We start from the raw sequence: 21,613 nt of genomic DNA, 5'->3' as shown, positions 1-21,613 counted from the left end.
AGCGCGTCGCTCGAGCCCAAAGGACGCACGAAAAGAACGCACACAGGACGAGCGCGAACTATCATGCGTCACAGCTCGACACTTGAAGCGCACTGCTCAAACATAAAGCAGGACGCACGAAACGAACGAACAGGTACACACAGGACGAGCGCGAACTGTCACAATTGTTACTTCTGTTTGAACAGCGCGCTCCTTTCGCAAACGCGGCCGCTGCGAAGTGACCTTCGTACGCTCTGTGACTTAAGCGCGGACATCGCGGGGAAAGCACAAGACATACAACCACCCGCTCCACCCCTCCGCGGCCGCCCCCTTCTTTCCTCGGGATAAGCGCACGAAGGCGACCACGCTTTGTAGGGCGAAGAGCAACAGCGTTCGCAGGAGCGGGGTGCGTAGCTCGCCGTTAGCAGGCTGAAAGACGGTACTGTTGATGGCGCGTAACCGTATAACGCCGCTCGCTGGAAAGCGAGAGGTCGCCCGTTCGATTCCGCGCGTCGGAAAGTTTTTCTGAATTATCTTTCTTTGTGGCTTATATATATATACATATATATATATATATATATATATATATATATATATATATATATATATATATATATATATATATATATATATATATATATATATATATATATATATATACCCTATTGCAAAAACCAGCGCCGTTCCAGTACCCCCAGCGTGATACCAGTACGTTTTTTGGCACTGGATCGCACTGGGAACACTGGTATACGCTCGAATGCACTGGGACTCCGGTGAAAGCACTGGGAAAGAGCTGGGTCGCACTGGTAGGGGCACTGGCTTTGCCGCTGTGACGCTGGCGCTCAATGGGAAGCGTTGGAGACGCTGGAATTTTCACTGGCGTGCGCTGGCACATGCTGGAGCCTGCACTGTTTCTGCCAGTGCCGCGCGCTGCTTTCAGTATCGTGCGCGGCGGAATGCTTTGGTATCGTTGAATATCGAATGTTTGATTCGATGGTACTGATAGATGCTATCCTAACGGGTCCCAAACATGTGTCACAAATTCTAGGTTGGCAGAGCAAGACGATGAGATGCGCACTATTTTCATGATATACGTGATATTTGAAATCACGGTCACTTTTAATGTTTCCCTCTCGAATGTAGAGGAAAATATGTTAATAACCAAAAGCAGCCAACACTGATCATTTTGCTTTCTAGCACGCTTTTTTTTATTCATGCAGTGCCAATAACGTGGTTAATTTTTGCGGAGCACTTAGTAGCAATGAATACACATTTGTGCATCGCGCGCATATATATCAGTTTTTCATCCGTCATGTGTTGCGGTAATGACTTCATATTGTAATGTTTATAAGTCTGGAGGCGTCGGTTTGAACATACAGAGCAAATCGTTATATCGCCGTGCAGTTGGCAAGAAGTAAATGAGCTCTGGCTTCGCGACCCCACCCAACGGAGGCCAGAAAAACAGCCGTTGTTCGATATCGCTACACCGGAAACGCATCTCGGTTAATTCTTGCACTTCCACTTACTTCATCTATTCGTTAGGTAACAGTTAAAAAGGTTCCGAGGCCAAAATGCAGAAACTTCAACCATCGGAACTCATCTGCGCCGAGATCGGTTCTACCCAGTGCGGCGCCCAGCGAGCGTTAGGCCTAGCGTACCGGCCGAGCCTGTCTACATGCCACCGGCGCTTCTTCGTTTAAGCACACGCAATTCCAACGTGTGAGAATTACTGTAAAGTATAGTCTGGACATCCGTTAACCTAAATTAACCATTTTTTCTTGTGTACGGTGTCCGCACAAGAAGCGATGACCATCGATGCGGCGCGCTTTCAGCAACGAACGCCGGCTCACCGAAAGCAGCCGGCCGCACTCGCCGGCACTTCTCTGACTCATACGTCAGAACACATACCTGTAAACTAATACGCGTTAGTGAAGTAACACACCAGCATCTTTTTTCAATGAATTGTATTTGTTTTTGCTGAGCGGTTTTATAGTTGTAGGTATCGATAGAACTGCTAATCAGAATACAGGCATGCCCGCCCCGCAGTAATATCGTCACTTGCGCGAGAAAACTATCAGTATGAATTCATGTAGGCGCGTGTTTATCGAACGTGTCATCATAAAGCTTCTGTACACGTTGACCGTTAGCAAAGGTGAGAAACGGCTATTAAAAATCGGCAGTAACAGCCATCAAACTGTACCCTGCTCCTGGATCCATTTGATATTTTTCGGAGTTAAGACTGGAATTCTTAAAGAAACTTGGCGCTCTTCTCGTTTTGGGCATTGCATTCGTTGCCGGCAACCCTTTGTCTGTGTGTAATAAAGAATCAAGTTTGGTTTGGAAAGGAAGGTCGCATCTTTCTTGAATACGCGACATCAAAATATCAAACGAAACGCTGTCTTACTGTATTGACTAGCTCTTTTACACCGACGTCGACATGTTTCAGCTTGGCGCATTGGTAGAGAACTCGCTTGGAGATTGAGAGGTGGCGGATTCGAATCCCGGTGCTGGACTTAATTTTTTTTTCACACGGCTTTCTTTTTGTTTTTTTTTTTTATTGCACTAAAGCTTTCTATATGACTTTCTTTACTAATATATTTATGTAGGGCACTTAGGCACCACCGTTTTAACGCTGTAGAACAGTTTTCCGCTTGAGTACCCAGCGCCTCCCAGTAAAACGTCGCTCCAGCGGCCCAGTATCCAGCGCGACGCTGGGCCCATAATCAGGCATGGCACTGGACGCTGGTACCCAGTGGCGCTGGGTTTTGCAATAGGGTATATATATATATATATATATATATATATATATATATATATATATATATATATATATATATATATATACGGTGAATGACGGCGAGGGCAAAAATCAGCCGAGACTGCCATATAATTGCTATCGCAATAAATATACCACGTGACAAATCCGCTTGCGCGCCTACGAGAGCCGTGATTCTATGCTCCCTAACGTTCCGCGTACAAGCGAAATGCATCCCTCGCGCCGGTTCATGACAGCGATATGCAGGCGCAGCGGTTATCGCTCGTGGTGCCGCTAGCAAAACGGGCTCGTCACATAGCCACCACCATCGTCGCTGCCCTGTCCAGGCAGCACAACTGGGCAAATGCTACGTAGTCGTTTGCTTGCGGAATATTAGGGAGCACGGGAAGCATCGCGCGTACTGGCGCGCAAGCGGGCCTGTCACGTTGTATTTTTTGGTATTTCTCGAGCATCTGTAGTCGGCAGAGAAACACTAAAAGTTAATAGAGAGAAAGTATAAACTTTCTAATCGGATGTTTTGCAAACCAATCTACAACTTTCTCATTGTAATTTTTGATACAGCTTCTTCACTTCTAAATTCAGTAAATTAAATTGGAATACTTAAGGAGTTCATCAGAACACAAAAAATAGCCTGACTTACTACAGGCAATAGTCAGCAGCATGAATTGGGTCGCGTCGTCATTTAGTGCGTTGGTATATTTGTAAATTCTGGCTAAAGATAGCTCGGGCACCCTGTATATTTATTTATTTATTTATTTATTTATTTATTTATTTATTTATTTATTTATTTATTTATTTATTTATTCGAGGCATTCCGAATAATGCTCCGTCTAAATGCTTTTTGATAGGGATGCAACATATGATAAAGTAGCCTTATACAGGTACATAATATACTTAAGTGCGTTCACGAGCCTGGTGCTGAAACATTTACACACAATGTTGTTTAATACAGAAACCAAGTTACAAAGCGCTAATAATAGAGGATATGCATATCAACAAACTTTCCAAGCCAGTCGAACAAGGACCATACGGAATAAAAACATACTGAAGAGAAATGGATAGGCATCGCCCTTTATTTACGCACGATATTAAGAAGAAAAAAAAACTGGGATACACCAGCAACTTTCTCTGCGCTCAACTTTCGCGTCGTTGATATGATATGTCCTATAGTATATTGTCTTTTTTTATGGATCGAGAACCTTGAGAAGAGGGCATGGCAGAAGAAAGTGCTTTCACAGAAAGAAAGGTTCCGTCGAATGCATGCCCTAATCTAGGTCAGGGCACACCACACTGCTAAGTAAAGCTAGAACTGGCTGCAAGAAATATCTCTGACTGCTCGCAAGAGAACAAACGAAGCGGAAGAGAAGTCAGTATGCAGATTTCAATTTTAGAACAGCTTCATATGTGGGCCACCGTGTGCACAGGACAAGGTATATATAGGTCGCTTTTACCGCGAAACTATGAGCCCGCTGTTTATTCTTCCACGTCGTTGAACTGGCAAATGTACCGTGCATCGGAATTGAATAGCTATGCCTGCAGAGATCTCTTGAAAAGTGCGTTTTTTCTTAAGATCTTGCTTCTCCGAATCTGGGTGCAAGTGAACATGATATGTCTGTTATGGATCTTTGCTAAGATCGGACTGCCTATTCTCTCGTGAATAATCTAAGTGCCTTATATTCTTGACACGCGGGGCTTGGCTCTACGAGTGTTATGGCGAGCACCATTCATGGTCAGTATCGTTCGAGATGATCTACAATGAACTCGGCGTTTTATGCATAGGAGGTGGGAGGAGCGAGAAAATTGCAGAAGTGCAGTTAGCTGGGCCAGTTGGTATGGATCAATGTAAGTATGTGGCGCGAATAGCAAGACGACGCACACAGGGAGGATTGACAACAACAGCGCGTGTTCTTTACATTCCTCCGTGTGTGCGTCGTCTTGCTTTCCGCGTCGCTCACTTCCATAGAGCAAAAAAAGATGGCGCGAGTCCTTCGTGTGTGTGTGTATATGCATCTATATCTCTCTATATATAGGCTGACCTTACATGGTATAACATTCCAATTAGTTGCTATCGCATTCACAGCTTGCACGTTGCGGCGAAACTGCAACTTTTTTTTCCCTAACGCGTTCACGTTAAGTCGAGTTTCCGGAGGTTAACACCATGGTTCAACTCGTTCAAGTGACTCGTTCAAACGAGTCATTTGCGAAAATCGTGCAAATTCCATCACTGCGCACTGAGCCGAAAGAGAGAGAGAAAAAAAAAGACAGAAAAAAAGGAGAACTGAGAGGAAGGATGGTTAGCAGCAAGAAAAAAAATTGGACCATCTCCCCGAAGGGAACCCTGATGGGATGCGCAGCAGCAGCGTTGCGCACGGGTGGCGTCACGGGTTGAACGGCGCTAACGCGGGTGCGCGGTGAGCGCTGCAAGATTCGTTTGAAGTGAAACTCGGTGTAGCGTTTATTGTTGTAAACAATTGTTTGAAACGCAGACACGGGAGGCGAGCGGGCGTTGGAGCCGGCGCTGCGGGCGCTCCGGCGGGTGAGGGAGAGAGTGACGTACGCGCGCATCTGGGAGGGAAGCGTGCGAGGGGAGCGTGACGTCAACGCCCAGCTGCGGCGTGACCTACTTGGCACCGCTCCAACACCCGCGCCGAGGGAAGCGCGTTGCCTCGCGTTTGTGCGGACGGAGCGACAGCGTTACACAGGCTAGTCAAAGAGCTGCTTCGAATCTAAAATCTGTGTGCTACCCTTCACAGGCATACAGGAGGAATGGAGGTCAAAAGAAGTACGAGTAAAGAAAATTACGGCCGCTTCGCACAACTATTGAGGAACCTGAAGAGCGAAGGTGGGCGGCCTTCAACGTTTCTCTTTATTTTGCTCTTCCATTCGTCCTCTCCTCTTTTCTCTTTCTCTCAGTTTTTGTATCTGCTTCTTCTATTTGTTTCCTTCTCTCGCTATCCATTTCTTTCACGCTATTTCTGCCTTTCCATCTATTTTCCTTTTTTCCCTCTCTCTTTCTCTCTATTTTCCTTTCTTTTTCTCTGTGCCTTGCTCTCTCCTTTTTCCAACAATTTTTTGTGTCTGTTTCTTGTATTAGTTTCTTTCCCTGTTCTGCCTGTTTCTTTCTCTTTCTCACTCTATCTTTTTTTTTCTCTTCGTTTGTCTCTATTTTTGTCTTTCTTTCTCCTTCTGTCTTGCTCTCTGTTTTTTCCATCTCCCTCTTGCGTCTTTTTCTATGTCTTTCTATTAGGGGTGTGCGAATATTCGAAAGTTTCGAATATTCGTAGAATATTACATTCGAAATATTCGTATTCGATTCGAAAATAGTGCATTCTAAAAGTTTCGAATATTCGGTAACTTCGAATATTCGACAAATTCGAATATGCGATTCGATTATCATCCGTAATATAACTCGTCTTCCACATTTCTGCTGCGTTCGTATCGCTAAAAACGTTGCCGAGAGGAGCGATAAACGTCGTAAGTACACGGAGGCACGATATCTGCCTGCGACGAGCGCCCCAATACGTATGATATATTGCTGGTGCATCTCCGACGTGCAGCGCTGTTGGCGATCATGTAACCGTACATTTTCAATATTATGCGGCCGTAACGTGCCACACTACCACTCGTTCACTATGCGGGACCACTTCTGAAGAAAGACACTGACCCACGTGACTGGTGGCGGACTGTAGGCACCTTCAGATACCCCACTCTGGCAAAGCTTTTCCCCATGTAACTCCCAATACCAGCCACTTCTGTTCCAAGTGAGCGTGCATTTTCAGTGGCGGGGGGGGGGGGGTGTCTCTGTTAGAAGGGAGAGCCTGCTGCCTGATCATGTGGAGCAACTCATATTTCTTCATGACAACATGTAGTCATTACTTTCATTGTGCCGTGATATTTGCTTGTGTTGTGATGTGCATTGTGCTAGCCTGGACACTGTGTTCTGGAGATAGCAGTGTATGTTGTGTTGCCAGTGAGGCTGTTAGTGTTTTATTTTTTTTTTTCAAATAGCTACATATTAAATAAAATATTGTTACTGTGGAGGCATTTTTCCTTTGATATTCGATATTCGAAGGTGGATATTCGTATTCCAGAAATTTCATTTAGTTTTCTTTATTTTGTCTCCTCCTTCTTCCCGCTTCTCATCCTATCTCGTCCTTTTTTCTTTCCTTCTCTCCACTTCGCAGAGCAGTGTTTTCGTTTAACACTGGCACCTGCTGTATAGTCGGTAGTGGCACTTGCCCAATTGTTGTGTTGCATACCCGCCCAAAGTTTTTAAATGAGAAAGCATCTCTTGCTCGGGGGCATGTCCCGCGGCATGGTAGTCCGCGGCGTGGTAGTCCGCACTCACACTACGCGTGCGCAACTCTCCTCCTTCCCTCTCTCCAACAGCTGCACGTTACTCTCTCCCCTTCTCTCCCAGCACCTGCTTGCGCTTCTCCTGCGTTCTCGATTCTGCTCTCGCGGTGCATGCGCTACTCTCTTCCTCTAGTCTCCTCTCCTTCAAGTGGTAGAACGCTGCGCTCGTTGTCCAGCGCTTGCTTCGGTTGACTCCTTTGAAATCCGGGCTCGACATGCTGAAATTCTCTCCTGCGCAACGCCACGATGAGCACCAGCGCATGTGCGTCCCGTCCCCCTCTCTTTCCTCTCCTACGCTGCCCCCCTCTCGCAAGCCTGTCGACTGCATTGCCCGCTCGCCCTGTGAGAATTAACGGCATGGCCAGAGGGAAGACACGACGCGCGTAGTGTTCCTCTTCGCGTTCCACGACGCGAGGTCGTTAGCATGCCCGAGGTCCGTAGCATGCCCAACGAATGCCAACGGAACGCAATCGTGCTCCGGCTTCGCATCTCCTCATGGTCCCCTTTAGCGGGAGATGGTGTAATTTTTTTGTCCAGACGAGACAGATTATGCTCGGTATAAACAGCTCTACTGTTAAAGAGAAAGAGGAGGACAGCCGCATCATCACAATAAATTGCTTGCGCAGTTTCTTAGGACGACAGACTTGCAGATAATAGCTTTTATGGTTAAGAATAATAATAATAATAATAATAATAATAATAATAATAATAATAATATTATTATTATTATTATTATTATTATGCGTCCCACGACACTTTCACAAAAAATAACAAGGGTGTACAATATATCAATCACTAGCGACACTCACCGTCCAACTTTAGCCTCGCTGCCACCTGGCAAGAGTCGTGGTCGTTGGCCGCGAAACACTGGTACATGCCGGCATCTTCCCGGCGCACAGTGCGGATACGTAGAAGCCTGTGCTCGGCGAGTAGCTCGACGCGTCCGTCCGGCAGAAGCGGCACGCCATCCTTTCTCCAAGTGACTCGGCTGATGGGCTGCCCGTCCACGGTGCAGTTGAATTCGGCCGGCAAGCCTATAGCCACCGTCTGCAGCTCAGGCTCGAGCCGTGCTCTCAGAGGTACTGAGAACAGAGACAGGAAAGAAAAAGGAGGCCTTGGTCAAACTATTGACTTGGTGGTGGAAGTGGTCGACGTGCATGAGGACACACGCTACTCCCGTTGCCTGAACTCTACTGGCTCTTCATTTCTCTTATATCCTTCACACATACTTGAGGAACTCAGTCGTTCGTTATTACACAAGGCACAAATTAGCGCCATCTTGAATAGCTTCTTCTGTATGATGCATAAAATGTACATCATGGCTATCTCAGTAAGCAACATTACTTCCACTCTATGCATAGGGATATTCCGCCCATCACTTAATCTGAAACATGTGATAACCACTGCAACCCTGCTAATGCCCTCGGCCATTTCGTAAAATAAGTACACAGAAGTACTAAGTTGGTGCTGTAATGCCGGAAACTTCGGTGAGCCGTAAAGATCAGGATCACATGGATAAAATTTGCTCCACCTTTATTGTGCACTGGATGCTGAGCACTCTCTAGGGTTCTGGTCCGTCCTTGCTTAGGAAACGCGTTCGATTACAAATATGTACGGATTTGTGTCGCTTATAACGGAAACTCATGGGTGAATTAAACTGGGGCCTTGATATTTCTCGCGTATTTTGTGTCAATGATCTATATATTCTCACACTAGCATCGTTTGGCATTTGACTGCTGTGTGTTTCATATATATTTGGCCATGCAACATAAAAACGTCGAGACAACAATGCTTTCTTCCTTGCGTCCTGACGCCACCTATCTGCGCTTTTTCCGCAAGATATTGATCAGTCCGCCCTGCAGTGTAGATGCCTTGCAAGGTACGCAATCAAATATTAATGGAATAACATACTGGACAGGTATATGAAAGTTAGAATACACTAAGCCTTCGGGACGTGAAAAAATTTATGGTAAGTTACTAGGCACGCTGTATTTTTGGGTACCGCGCCTGAACCCCGTGACTATGCGCCTCTTGCGTTATGTTATTGAGGACAACGGCAGCCCCTTGTGTGTCATTATTTAATATTTAGTGAGGAAGAGAACGAACTTTTTCAAAGCAGCCAGCCCGCGGAACTGTAAATAAAATATGAGTCGCGGCACCGTGCGTTCGGAGAGCTCTTATATATTATATTACGGAGCACGCCGAGAGTTTCATTAGCCCTTCATAGCACAATAAATCAGTAGACGAAAAAGAACAACTAAATCTTCGTCCATTTCCCGTACATACTCGCATCATCTGTAGTGTTGCCAACAGGCTATTTCTAACATAATACCTCTAGCACCAAGAATGGTGAATTATACAGCGAGACCATCATACTCACGCTTCAAGGTAAGATATTTATTACTCTGCAGTTGGCATTAAGTCATTGAGCATCTCATGTTTTTTTTTATCATTTAACAGAAAAGTGGCGTTTATTTTCTATGGTGTAATCGTGGCGTATTATCAGGCTAGCCTTAGTTAAGGTCCACGAAATAATTTTCACGAATTGCTCCGTACTTTAACAAGTAGATTTTAGAGCATATATGAGATACAGAAGAATAGAGCTCAAGGTAAAACCTTTGATCAGGCCTACCCACTTGCCACCCATGCTTAACCAGGTAACTGAACATTGTGTTATTGCTCAGATGATCCTAAAATGATTTGACTCGAACGGTGAATGTTACATTTGTATATCTCTCTACACTAATGTCAAACGACAACGGTCATCGCGTTCTCCGCTGAGCGCGAGCAAATAGTCATGAAGATCTCCCAAACCTTCTTTATGATTCATTTTCGTACTTCATAATTCACGCTACGTGTGCTGCGTGTGGCATTGTCCATAATGCAATGCGGCGTGGCAATCAGCTGCACCTACCTGCAACTGAGAGCACGGTTTGAATGGTCTGCTCTCCGGCGCTGTTCCTGGCGAGGCAGGTGTACCGGCCCGTGTCCAGAACGTTGACGCCGAGAATGCTGAGCACGCCGTTGGTAAACTGGAGACGGTCAGACTCGGCAACGGCGAAGCGCCTGCCGCTACGGTCCTCGTGGTACCACCTGTGTACATAACGTATATTCTTTAAACATTGGCTGTGTACGATTTTTATGAGGAATAGCAAACTTGCGATGGTTTTAACGCATATATATTATGGTAGATGACATAGGCGCGCGAAAACCATCGCGTTTACGATTAATTGTCTACATGCACTGGTACATTACATATGTAAAGTGGCCTAGCATAGAAGCTTGCCATCGGTAGTGCGAAAGCAAGTACTCCTAAGAGATTGGCCTGGTTCACTGAGAGCGTAAAAGTACAGCAGATGTCTTTTGCATCGCTGACATCCTTTGAAATGGAGTATGATTGATATTAGGCCGAACGGTCGCGATCATGTGGCTAGTCCGATTGCCGTGACAGAATCCGTGCGGTTGGTAAGGCTAGGGGTTTCCTCACTTGAGTCTCCACAGCGATGGTCATCGGCAAAGGACATGTTCTAGATCCGCAAAGACCAGTCAATGCGCCATGAAGCACTTTTTCCCTTCTTTATATAGAACATTCTCAGGTGAAGATGTTGAAAGAAAACTGACGCTTGGTGGTCCACTAAGGTTGCACAGCGCGCTTGTTTGCATTAACGTGTGGCATATGCTACGTAGGAAAAAGCGGTAGATGCACCAAAGAGAGTACCGGAACACAGTTTATAAGGCGCAACCTGACGGCTTCCTTGACATTCACTGCAGGAGTGCGCATGCCAACCTCTCTTCAACCAACTAAGTCTTGGAAAGAACAGTAACGAAACGGTGACGTTAATAATCGAAGCGCAGTTCATCGCCTAGTTTGGTAACACATACATTAGTAAACCATCTATCTCATTATCAGTTAAAGAAATAGAATGTTTGACAGTGACGTGAAAATGTGTATTGGATCTATGATTGTTTCTTTTGAGTACGTGTGCCGTTACGCACCTGATGTGGGGTATATGTACAGTCGTCAGCAACCTGAACTCGAACGCTCCGCAGCGTAGCCTGGACTGGTTTGACTGATTCTAGCCGCGAAGCGCTGGGCGCTGTCGCCGAGATGATACCTCGGTATGCTTGCAAAGTATGTCGGCATGCATTGGTAACATCTCAGCAACAGAACCCAGAGCTACGCGGCGCCGTCATCAATCAAACCGTTTCAGAACACGCTGCCGAGCGTTCGAGTTAAGCTTTCTGACGACTGTACAGCTGATCCTGTAAATAGACTGTATGCTGTTGAAAGTTAGCGATGTGTATGTGTGCTTACGTGTCGTTCGCTTTGTCCCGTCTTGGAGGCGCTATACATTTCGATACATTAAGTGCCTCTTGATGTATGAGAACGTCCATCCTTATAGAGGAGACATAGAGGTGTGCAATACAGTGGAATCGATCAATAGCTCTTAGAGTGTGCACACAATGCTTATGAACGCTTACGTGTAACGAGGGAGTGGATATCCGTGTGACACGCATGGCAGGTCGACGTGAGCTCCTACAGTCGTTAAGACATCGGAAAGGCTGAGCGTCACCTTGACTTGAGTCACAGCATGGGCATCTGAAAAAGCCAGAAACATTTTTGACATCAAAGGAAGAAGATACCACTTGCCATGTCGAATGCCGGCACGCACGGAATGTATAACGCCCGATGTCGCCGTGTAAGAAAACTGCCAATTATTGGAAACACTGAATTCCACATATGCTGTCCAGCCTTTTAACATAATAAACAGGAACTAAGAATAATGTTACACTTGCCTCGAGTAAATATATTGCGGTAGGTTACATTATTTATTCCTAATTGTGTGATGTATGACCTGGCAGTTTCATTTGCCTGGTTTGCAAAAAAAATCACTGTTAATCTGGAGGCCTGTTGCATCTTGCACTCCATGGGTGTTGTGGGGCTTCTGTATCGCTCACCTTAACGCTCGATATTCCATAGTAGAGAACACAATTTTCTCAAGCATTTTCATTTCAGTCTAAGCAGATTGTTATTTCTAAGAGCATACAGTCTCGCACTCCGGTCAATTTAATGTCGCCCCAGGTATTTACGCATGTGAACCGAGGCTTGAGAAAGGCAATTCTATATTTTCTTTTTTTTTTAAATCACACAATTCCAAGTGCTTAAAGGTGTATCGGCCGCTTAGGAAGTAAAATATATTTTTTTTGCTAAATAAGACATTATAATTTAAGCGAAGCGGCCCTGATGTTTATCTAATAGATAAAACTAACTGTAGACAAAAGAAAAAAAAACAATAAGACTGTTGACTGCCCAGAGTTTATGTCACATTATGGATTCATAGCATGAATCCTATTTCCCGAAACGTCGTCTCGCTCGCGGGGCAACGGATAAGGGTGGACGCAAGGTCTAGGACGAAGATACGGAGCATCACAACGAAGGCAAGATTGCCCACAGAGACAAGATCCGACACGCGCCACGTTCCCCTTGGAGCGCGAGGCGGCCAGTGCTCGCCTTCGGGCTTGTAGTACGGCCCCCGCCTCCGTAGGGCAAGCGGGCACGCAAGAGTCTCCATCCCTATCCCCTCCCCTGTTTTGCCGGATCGAACCAATGAAGTTGTTCTCTCTCTCTCTCGCGGTGCTTGTGGCTGCGAAGTTTGTGAGAAACACGGGGGGTGTCGCGTTAATGTTTCCTTCATTCCTTACAAAAACGGATTTTGACAGTCTATAGAGTGCCTGTGGACTTTTTGTAGGCAAGTTTGCCTTTATGTACATTTAGCATTTTGTCTAAAAGAATCTATTGACAATATATAGATAAAAGTCGACAAATTGCATGTTACTTTTTGTTTAATTGTATCCTATAGATTGTCTTAAACAAAAGTAAAAGAACCGTATGTTATCTTTTGTCTAACTGTATTCTACTCGGTACAGGTGGCCTCCGCCGTAGAAGCTGAAGAGACCGCTATTGCTTTGGCCATGACGAGCGCCTCCGCTCGAACGATTTTAAGTGACTCGAAGAGAGCCACCATCAATATCTCGAAAGGGAGCATAAACATCAGAGCGGCGAGGATTTTAAAAAACTGCCAGCGTGACAAAAGAATTGAAGTAGTATGGGTCCCTGCCCACTCGGGGAACCCTGGGAACGAGGAGGCGCACCGCGTAGCCCGAGGTCTAACAAACCGGGAGGCGCGTCTCTCGAACCCGGTCTACCCTGGTGAGGCACCGACTTCTTTTAATGATATAACGAATAGCTATAAAAGTGAACGGCGAGTCTACCCTCCGCCCGATGAAACCCTCACGTGAGCGCAGGCCACGATCCTTCGCCGCATTCAAACTGACTCATTTCCTAGTCCTCATCGGCTGGCGCTAATTACATGCGGATCGGTTAACCCAATCTGCCAAAATTGCAGCGCGGAAGAATTGGCCACACAAAATCACATATTGTGGGGCTGTGAAGGCTTTCCTCCCCCCAGAACGCTCCTGCCAGCTCGCTCACAGTCAACGTGGGAGGAGCTTATTAAAACTCCCATTAAGCAAACGCAGCTAGCTATTGCTGCCTGGGCCGAAAGGGTCGCTGCCCACGTGGAGCCACCCTGAGGACCGCACCATATGTGTAAATAAAGTTGATTCCTCCTACACATTGTCTACAACCAAAAGTAAAAACGCACACGTTTTTTTTTGTTTTTTATATATAGAATCTCTATAGACCAAACCCAGCTTGGTATAATTGATTTTTGTCTAAACCCCAACTATACATTATCTATAAACGAAAATCAATAGGTTGTCTAATTTTATATGCCTAAGCTTATTCTGTTGAAAGTCTATAAGCAAAAGCCAGTGCGCTTTTGTTACTTGTATTTATCGAGTCCCAGACTTCCTATAAAATGTCTCATTATTTGCTTGTTTTGCTTTTATTCCTAATCTATAGACTGTGTAAGACCGATGTTAAGATGGGTATATTTTATTTTCTTGTCGTTTTTAATGTTTTTCAATGAAATTTTACCAGACGCGTGTATTTCACGAAATTTTTCTACCTTTTCGTTAAGGTCTACTAAGCAACCTTTACTTAATGTCCCATCGAACCCTGTACGCTAGATATCGAGCAAACTAACAAAGGCAGGCCATTGTGCGAGAATGTGGTCGCTTCATTTTGATTTTTCCTGCCATTGTTAAACATGTTATTTGAACTCTGAGGACACCTATGTGCGCGGGTCCCTTACTTCTGACTCTTCTGGGAACGACGATGCTATGAAAACGCATCGGAACCTCGTGAGTTTTGTCTTCTAAAAGATGCCACGTTTAACGATCATGGTAATTCATAAAACAAACTAAAATTGCTGCATGGACTGTGTGGTTCTTTCCGGCTTCTTTGCTACAATCAAAAGGGCAACGAATTTCGTGGAATACCGGAAAGCGCGGCTTCGAAGCGGCACAATGGGCACACAGTATACACAGGACAGCTGCTCTTTTTCAAGACACTTTTCTATAGATTGTCTTAGAGCAGTCTAAAGAACACAGGTATATATAGAATGTCAAGTTATTTTATCGCCAGATGTCTACAAACTCTATACAGGCTATCTAAAAAAATTGTAAGGATATTCCCCCTCACCTTTCTATGTAACATTCTCCCACCGCTGTCTGTAGGGTATCAAATCTCATTCCTACGTTTCCATATGTTTCGTCTCCTCTCTTCCTGTCACCTAGTTCAGGAGGTATTTTTTTTTTCAGTTTTTACTGTTCAGATGTCCTTCTTTTATGCACAGCAGGCTATACTCCTTTTTTTCTATGTTCCGGCGTCTGAACACCCCCGAAATTTTCTGAGTGCTGCATACTTCCCTCTCTACCTCCTTTCATCCTTCTCGCCGGTGGAATTCATTCAGCTCATCGATATATTATAATATAAAAAAAGGAACATTCGATATTGTTTCGCTCCAGAGACTCCCCTTTTACATGTTTCCGTCGACCGCCAGCGGCTTCGGATGAATGTGTAGCCTGAAACTAAGCGACACATTTCTGCATTACGATGTGGACGTGCGCGTAATGTTCTGCTTGTACGTAATGTTAAGCTTGTAGAAGAACTCGCGAAATGTTTCTGTATTGCGGCGTCGATATTTTTTTTATTAGCGATCGCTTTCCACGCCGGATACTCACCTGTTGAATTTTAAACGGTGTTATTCAGGAATGCCCTGGTACATTTGCGTTATTTTTTGTACGAGTGTTTCTTTTGTTTGTTCATTTTTGTAAAAAGTAAATGCTGTTTACAAATCGAGCCTTTGCAGACCTGTCTGCACTGACATTTTCATCTCGATATTAAAGTGAACAAAACAAGTAACTCTTCAGTTTTATTAAGCCAGGAAAATTGCATTCTTTCATTTTAGTTTTTTTGTACCGACATCGTGTTACAACGCCGAAAGTATTTCTGTTTACGCCACAGGCAGCGGACAATGTTAAATGCTCATACAAATAATTTCAAAGAATATCACTCACTTTTGGAGAGAAAAAGGAGGATAAAAGAAAGGCAGGCAAGTTAACCAGGGCTGAGCCTGGTTGGCTCAGTCCTGGAATTGTTAAGAAAAACCTAAGAGAAAGGCCCTCTGTTGCGGCCACCGAGAAAGTGAGTGTTCTGTGCATGACGACAGAGACGGTCAGTCAGTCCCTTATGAAATTTCAGTAACGCTTTCGTTGGCTTTAAGAACTGTTGTGCGCTGTCCCATGGTGCCACGGTGTTGTCAACGGTGAAGGCTTTTCCGTTCTGGTGATCTAGATTTGCACGTAATTTAAGCCTTTCATTTTCCAAGGATGGGCAGTAGCACAATTGGCCCTGGCTTTTATCAATTTTTAAGCGCCAGTGGTGGCCGCTCTTGCCATTCATATGTTGGCCATTGATCTATAAGCTTTTTCTGAGACTGAAGGGCCGGCGCTTAAGCGCTTTATCGCAATCTTCTGAGTGAATATTCACAAAACGTTTTACCTAAGACACAATTTTAACCAGTTGAGTCAATGGACATATCATCAATGAACACATCTAATCATGTAGAGTGTTCTTATGATTGAGGATATTCGTGAAATCAGCCCCCATGTGTATTTGTTACTCCCAATGCCTACACATAACCGTGATATTCGTAACTGCGCACTAAGAAGCGTCTTCTTTCCATCGCAAGATTTGCGGCCTGTCTTCCCATTCCATAGAACTTACTATTAGCTCTGGAATAGCCGAGAAACCGAAGACCTTTGGGGTGTTTCTGTAAAATAACATACAGTAAGCGAGAGGCAACTTTATTGCTTGTAGATCACGGCACAACTTAGATGCCGAGCCCCTGTGCGTCAGTGCGTATGGTGGGGTTCAGCGAAACGATAATCCCAGCGCTGTTCGGGTCAGTGGTTACATTTATCCGGGCCTTCAAAAGCCGCGCTTGGGCCGCAACAGTAGCGTATACGGCAACAGGCTGGAGATATATGATCCTGCTTTTCTTTGGCGGTGGCGCATCCAAGAAGCGTCATTGCCAAAGGTTAATGCAATGCAAATGAGGCGGCGCGAACGCACACGCATCACCACGGTGATTATTTCATAATTTACGTAAGGTGACTTCCACGTGCATGAAGCTTAAACCTGCAAAATTTAAACTGGCGGCGGCGCCATTAGAGCGTAATTACTTTGGGCAAATCATGACAACAAATATTCGCATAATATTTTCTTCAGCGGGACACTACGTCCAAAGGGAGTGAATTCCAAGCTGTAATGGTTTGTGCAAAAAAAAAGACAAACTTTAAAGAAATCCAGTCTGGAAAAGGTAATGGGCTAACCTAAAATGGGTGGTCTATTCGCGAAGAAACGTAATACAGCGCTTCAGTTATATACCCTGCTGAGTACGCTCCTTCTAATACGACAAAGCTAGACCCAACAGCTCCCTATAAAATTCGCTCTATCGTTTGCTCATACAGAGGTATGCAACAATGTTCCTTATTTGCCGCGGTTGCACTTAAAATCCTTAACTGAATAATATCTCCAAAAATATTTTATTATAGCATTCTTTTTGAGGAACGACTTCAACCTACACCACAAAAAGAAATTCGCGATGTTCACAGTACATAGCTTGAAATAAAATGATGGCATAAATTCTATAAAGTACGCTTATTATTATAAATAATGATGTATCATCAAATTCCTTGAAATAAAAACCTTTTCAGAATGACGCAGTTGCCAAATTTTGGCAAACATATTAAGAACTTCACGACTGATGCAGTCTACGCGACTATATTATCTGCTCTTGTTTACACAGTGGCATGATTATGGAGCTTATGTTTCTATGTTTATTACTCCGTTATTTCTAGTAATTTTTATTTGCTATACATGACCCCTAAGTAACAGGTCTTTTTAACGATATAATAACATAACTATTTGTATGTCGAAAATACGATAAATTTCATAAGCCTGTGCAGATCTTTTCGTCGGCAATTGACAATTAAAAAAACATGGGCTATATATACAAGTTCTCGTTAATGACACTAACACACAGCTCTTTCTTTTTGTTAACACGGCACAATTCCTTTAAATCCACGGTTACAGAGGGGCATATTTCCGCCACCTCACCCAAAATTGTCAAAAAAGCAGTCTGTCGAATGGCGGTGGTTATAAACTAGGACGTATCCGAATCGTGCGCTCTCGCACATCATATATCCGGATATATACGAAACGGACAAATGTAAACAATGTGAATCCAGAGCCACTCTGGAGCATATGTTATGGGGATGCCGAGGGATTAGTCACAATACCGAGAACGCGGCGTCTAGTGACAGCCTTCGCGCACGCTGGAAAGCCGCGCTGCTCAGCTCCGCCCTCGAGGATCAGCTCTGGGCCGTCCAGCGGGCCCAGGAAGCCGCCAGGGTTCAAAGACTCTTGGCCGTCTCCTATAGGCGGGGCCATCGGCCAGCCCCACCAACTCGCAGGACTCGAAATAAAGTTATTTCCTTCGTTCCACGCAGTGGTCGCCTCAAAAAATAATTTGTGCGTTTTGCACACATTCCAATAAAAGTATGGGAATCGCTCTCGAGCAGAGGCGTTTCCCAACAATGCCAGATACTACGCATATTCAAAAAGTAAGTGCCGTTTGATTATATTGGGCAATTAGAGTATCAGAGCACGGTTGTACACATGCAGGGTCATGTACTGATTTATTCTGCAGCCACTAAGGATAGTGGCACAAGGCAGTAAGAGGGTTAATGTCACAATACTGTTGGGATCTAGTATTTGTTGGCTTGTCAACAAATACAGGCGAAAATTCCCGCGGAATTCTTCATTTCCGCAAATTGAAAAGTACGTGCTGTGATTCGATTTTCGTTTGCGAAGGAATCATAAGCTGCCGAAATTCATCAAGAGTTTTCTAGTGTATGGATTTATAACAATCAATGAAGGAAACGTTCAAAAATGTCGACAAGGCTTAAAAAAAGGCAGCAAAATGCGCATGATGCAGAGGGGTGTGTTAAAACCAAGGCCAAGTAAATAATTCAACAAGAGAACCAAGCTCTCCAGTTTGAACGACAACTCACGATTAGCGTTCTGAATAACATATTTCCTCCTGCTGGACGCAGCACTACATACTAGGTTTTGACATAAAACTTGGATATTGCAAAGAGCCTGCAAAGTGGTTACAGAAAATGCTTACCGGCCAACACAGACAAACAAGAATCGCTAGTGGGTAACCGTTCATGGAATTCTATCAACATCAAAGAGTTAACTTGATCAGCCATGTTGTTACAGGCCACGAGAGGTCCATATACTACTACAGAGATAGAAGAATCCGTCAATGCAGTGGCGACATACATCTCCACTGAAACGTCGGAAACCTAAAAAAAAAGGTTAAAAAAATCAGGGCCCTCTTTACCGGCTACCCCATGGCTAGGGAGGCGAACTTTTGAGCAGATGAATTAAAGAAGCTGGTGCAACGTTGCTAAAAGTGCGCAAAAATTAACAGTAGACAAGTCGAGAACGTTTCTGCGAAAGCAAGACATCCAAGAAAAATTGTACTCTAAAAGCATTTATTATATGCCTACGCAAAGGCAAACCGTTAGATGAGTTCACGGACCCCGAGCGCTAGTGGCGTTTTCCGAGCAATGCGCAGGAGAGGCAGACGCAGTAGACAGCGCTAGGTAGGATGCCCCATTATAGCGTTAGTCTTCTTTACTACTGTACTAATGACAATAGTTTCTGCGGCAAGAGTGCGCTTATAATTTGAACACCCGTCTTATTTTTTCACGTGCAAGTCGTCCTCGATCACCGAGACCATGGTTCACGGGCGTAAGCTAACATTTAGTAACACAACCTAGGGAACCCACGTCGTCGAGTTCTGTTACTTCGCCAGCAAAGGAAATGCCGGTACACTGCTTTTGATGCTTTATCATTATACCGGAACGCGAACATCACGTGTATTTTTGCCGTGTTCGATTCATTGATGCCAGCTTCGTAGGCTTTGGTATGTCGATAAATTTCTTTTTTTTTTCTTTGTTCCCTTCGTGTTTTACGTGGTTTGTTTCACCATTAGGTGTATTGCGAGGTGGAACGTAAGTGCGAACAAATTTATTGACAAAGCCGTGCATCTTCCCTTCGTACATTCGTGTTAGAATCAAGTGGATGACAGAGACTACTTCTCTTTTATAAACATTTCTCCCCGAGACTTCGTCTGTCGTATACAGCGGCCCTTTGAATTCAATTATCGATTCTTTCACACTGACAACTCTATCTGTTCACCTACCGCATGAGCATACGTTTAGAGCGACGGCCACGGAAATGCGTTGCTGCTGAGTATGAAACACGGACGGACCAAGATAAAATTTCATTCACCTGGGAAGCTTCCTTTACAGGCTCTAGCAAGCAAGTGGTGACATTGACGTAGTTGAGGAAGATGCCACCAGGTGCCCCTACATAAGCTAAAATTGCGCGCGCTGCCCGCACCAGTGGCGAGGCCGACTCATTGAGTCATTGAAGCACCCTCTTTGTCTCGATCTCCCGCACACGCTCCCGAGCATTGTATTCGAATACTTCCTCAGCACCGCGAGGTGTTCTGACACATCCGAATACAATGCAGGAGCACATCTGGCTTTCAGAAACAACAAGAATAAGGCCGACAAAAGCGGCCGAGGAAGTTACATGGCGTTATCTATACGCAATAAAGTACTACATCAATTGAACGAGCGCTTCTCAGCCAATCTAAAACCGAGAGTGTTTTTGAAACCTCTTCTCTGAGCTTTGCAACCCAAGTTGAAACAGGTCAAAATGGGTCTAAATTGAGGCAGCTCTCACGGGCTGTGGGGTAAAATCTTCAATAGGCCTGGGAAGGTAGGCGCTTTGTGGCACGTTATTAGAACTACGCCTAAAATGTTTTAGTGGTTCCCTGGTATCTGAAAAGAGCCGTTTTCAATATCCTATTACGTTCATGAGATATCATTATTATTTTTTGCGCGTGTGTGCTTCCCACTCAGTTGCGGTGGTGTGCCAGGTCGTCACCGAGAGATGGCGCGACATGTACATGTCTTGAAATCCTGGGAATGAAAATCAATATTGGTTCCCTGTGTAGCACTGTCCCAGAAACTGAAGGGAGGAAAGGAGGAGGGGCAATTTCGACTCGTGAAGTTTCAGTCAATCATAGATGTATCCATGCGAACTATAAGCTCCCTCGGAAACCATTTTGACCAAAACATTTTTCAGCGCGGAAATAAATACTTAAATATGGGTGGTCCTTTCTTCTTCTCTACGCCATTTTTAAGTTTTTCTTCTCGCACTGGGAGATGTTGTGGTCGAAGTTCCAGCAACCGCAGTTTTCGGCTTTAAGCCATTTTGAGTTACTAGCGGCTCTGGTGCCACCAATGTTGGCGCGACTGTTCGTGTTTTTCTTCAAGACCAAATACCGACTTTCATCAAATTTGAACTCCTTTGACTTCGGCAATGCAGAGCGTTGCGACGACGTCTGACTGCATCGACTGCTGTATAAAAAAATGCATTTGTTAGGTGACCTTTATTGTACGTTATTAACGCAGCTTTGCGCATTGAAAAGAAGTTCTATATACTTCGAAGAAGGTTTGTATACCTCGAAAAACACAGCGCAAGTGCAAATACGGTGAAGTAATAAAGATATCCATAACACGGGCAGAGACCACTGGGTGCCTTCGTTCTCGATTGGTGCTAGCTCTGCTCGTCGCAATCATGAATTTCCGCCTACCGATCCAAAGTTTGATGCTATCACAGTGCTCACTGTCTAGAAACAATGCATAGAAAAAGAGCCCTGCTTAAAAAGGTTTCCATGCCAGGGGCAATGCCCGGATAAGTACAGTCGATAGCAAATTGTTCCGTTGTTTCCGAGTTTGCTTACTGTAGTTTGAATAAAAAGGTAAACATCGAGTTCTGAGCAGTTCGCAGACGTCCGCTCTCCTCCACTATGAGGAGACGCTGCCGCTCAATAATGAATCGGGTGAAACTTGAAATTCACAGGCAGTTCTCTCACCCTCGTTCGT

General features: G+C 44.7%; 1 protein-coding gene across 1 annotated transcript in view; it reads right to left on the bottom strand.

Moving 5' to 3' along the window:
• The window catches only part of LOC119383845 (Down syndrome cell adhesion molecule homolog), a 153,487-nt gene that overhangs the window by 89,263 nt on the left and 42,611 nt on the right, over window positions 1-21,613 (bottom strand). The window contains exons 4-6 of the mRNA XM_037652124.2: window positions 11,594-11,711; window positions 10,026-10,204; window positions 7,921-8,193 (exon numbers count right to left, since the gene is read on the bottom strand). Coding sequence (XP_037508052.2) covers window positions 7,921-8,193; window positions 10,026-10,204; window positions 11,594-11,711 — 570 coding nt within the window. The remainder of the gene's footprint in view (window positions 1-7,920; window positions 8,194-10,025; window positions 10,205-11,593; window positions 11,712-21,613) is intronic.

The sequence above is a fragment of the Rhipicephalus sanguineus genome, chromosome 2 (assembly GCF_013339695.2).
Source record: "Rhipicephalus sanguineus isolate Rsan-2018 chromosome 2, BIME_Rsan_1.4, whole genome shotgun sequence".
NCBI classification, from domain to species: domain Eukaryota; kingdom Metazoa; phylum Arthropoda; class Arachnida; order Ixodida; family Ixodidae; genus Rhipicephalus; species Rhipicephalus sanguineus.
Note: the sequence above shows the minus strand (reverse complement) of the source record. Positions and strands in the feature narration are given on the sequence as shown.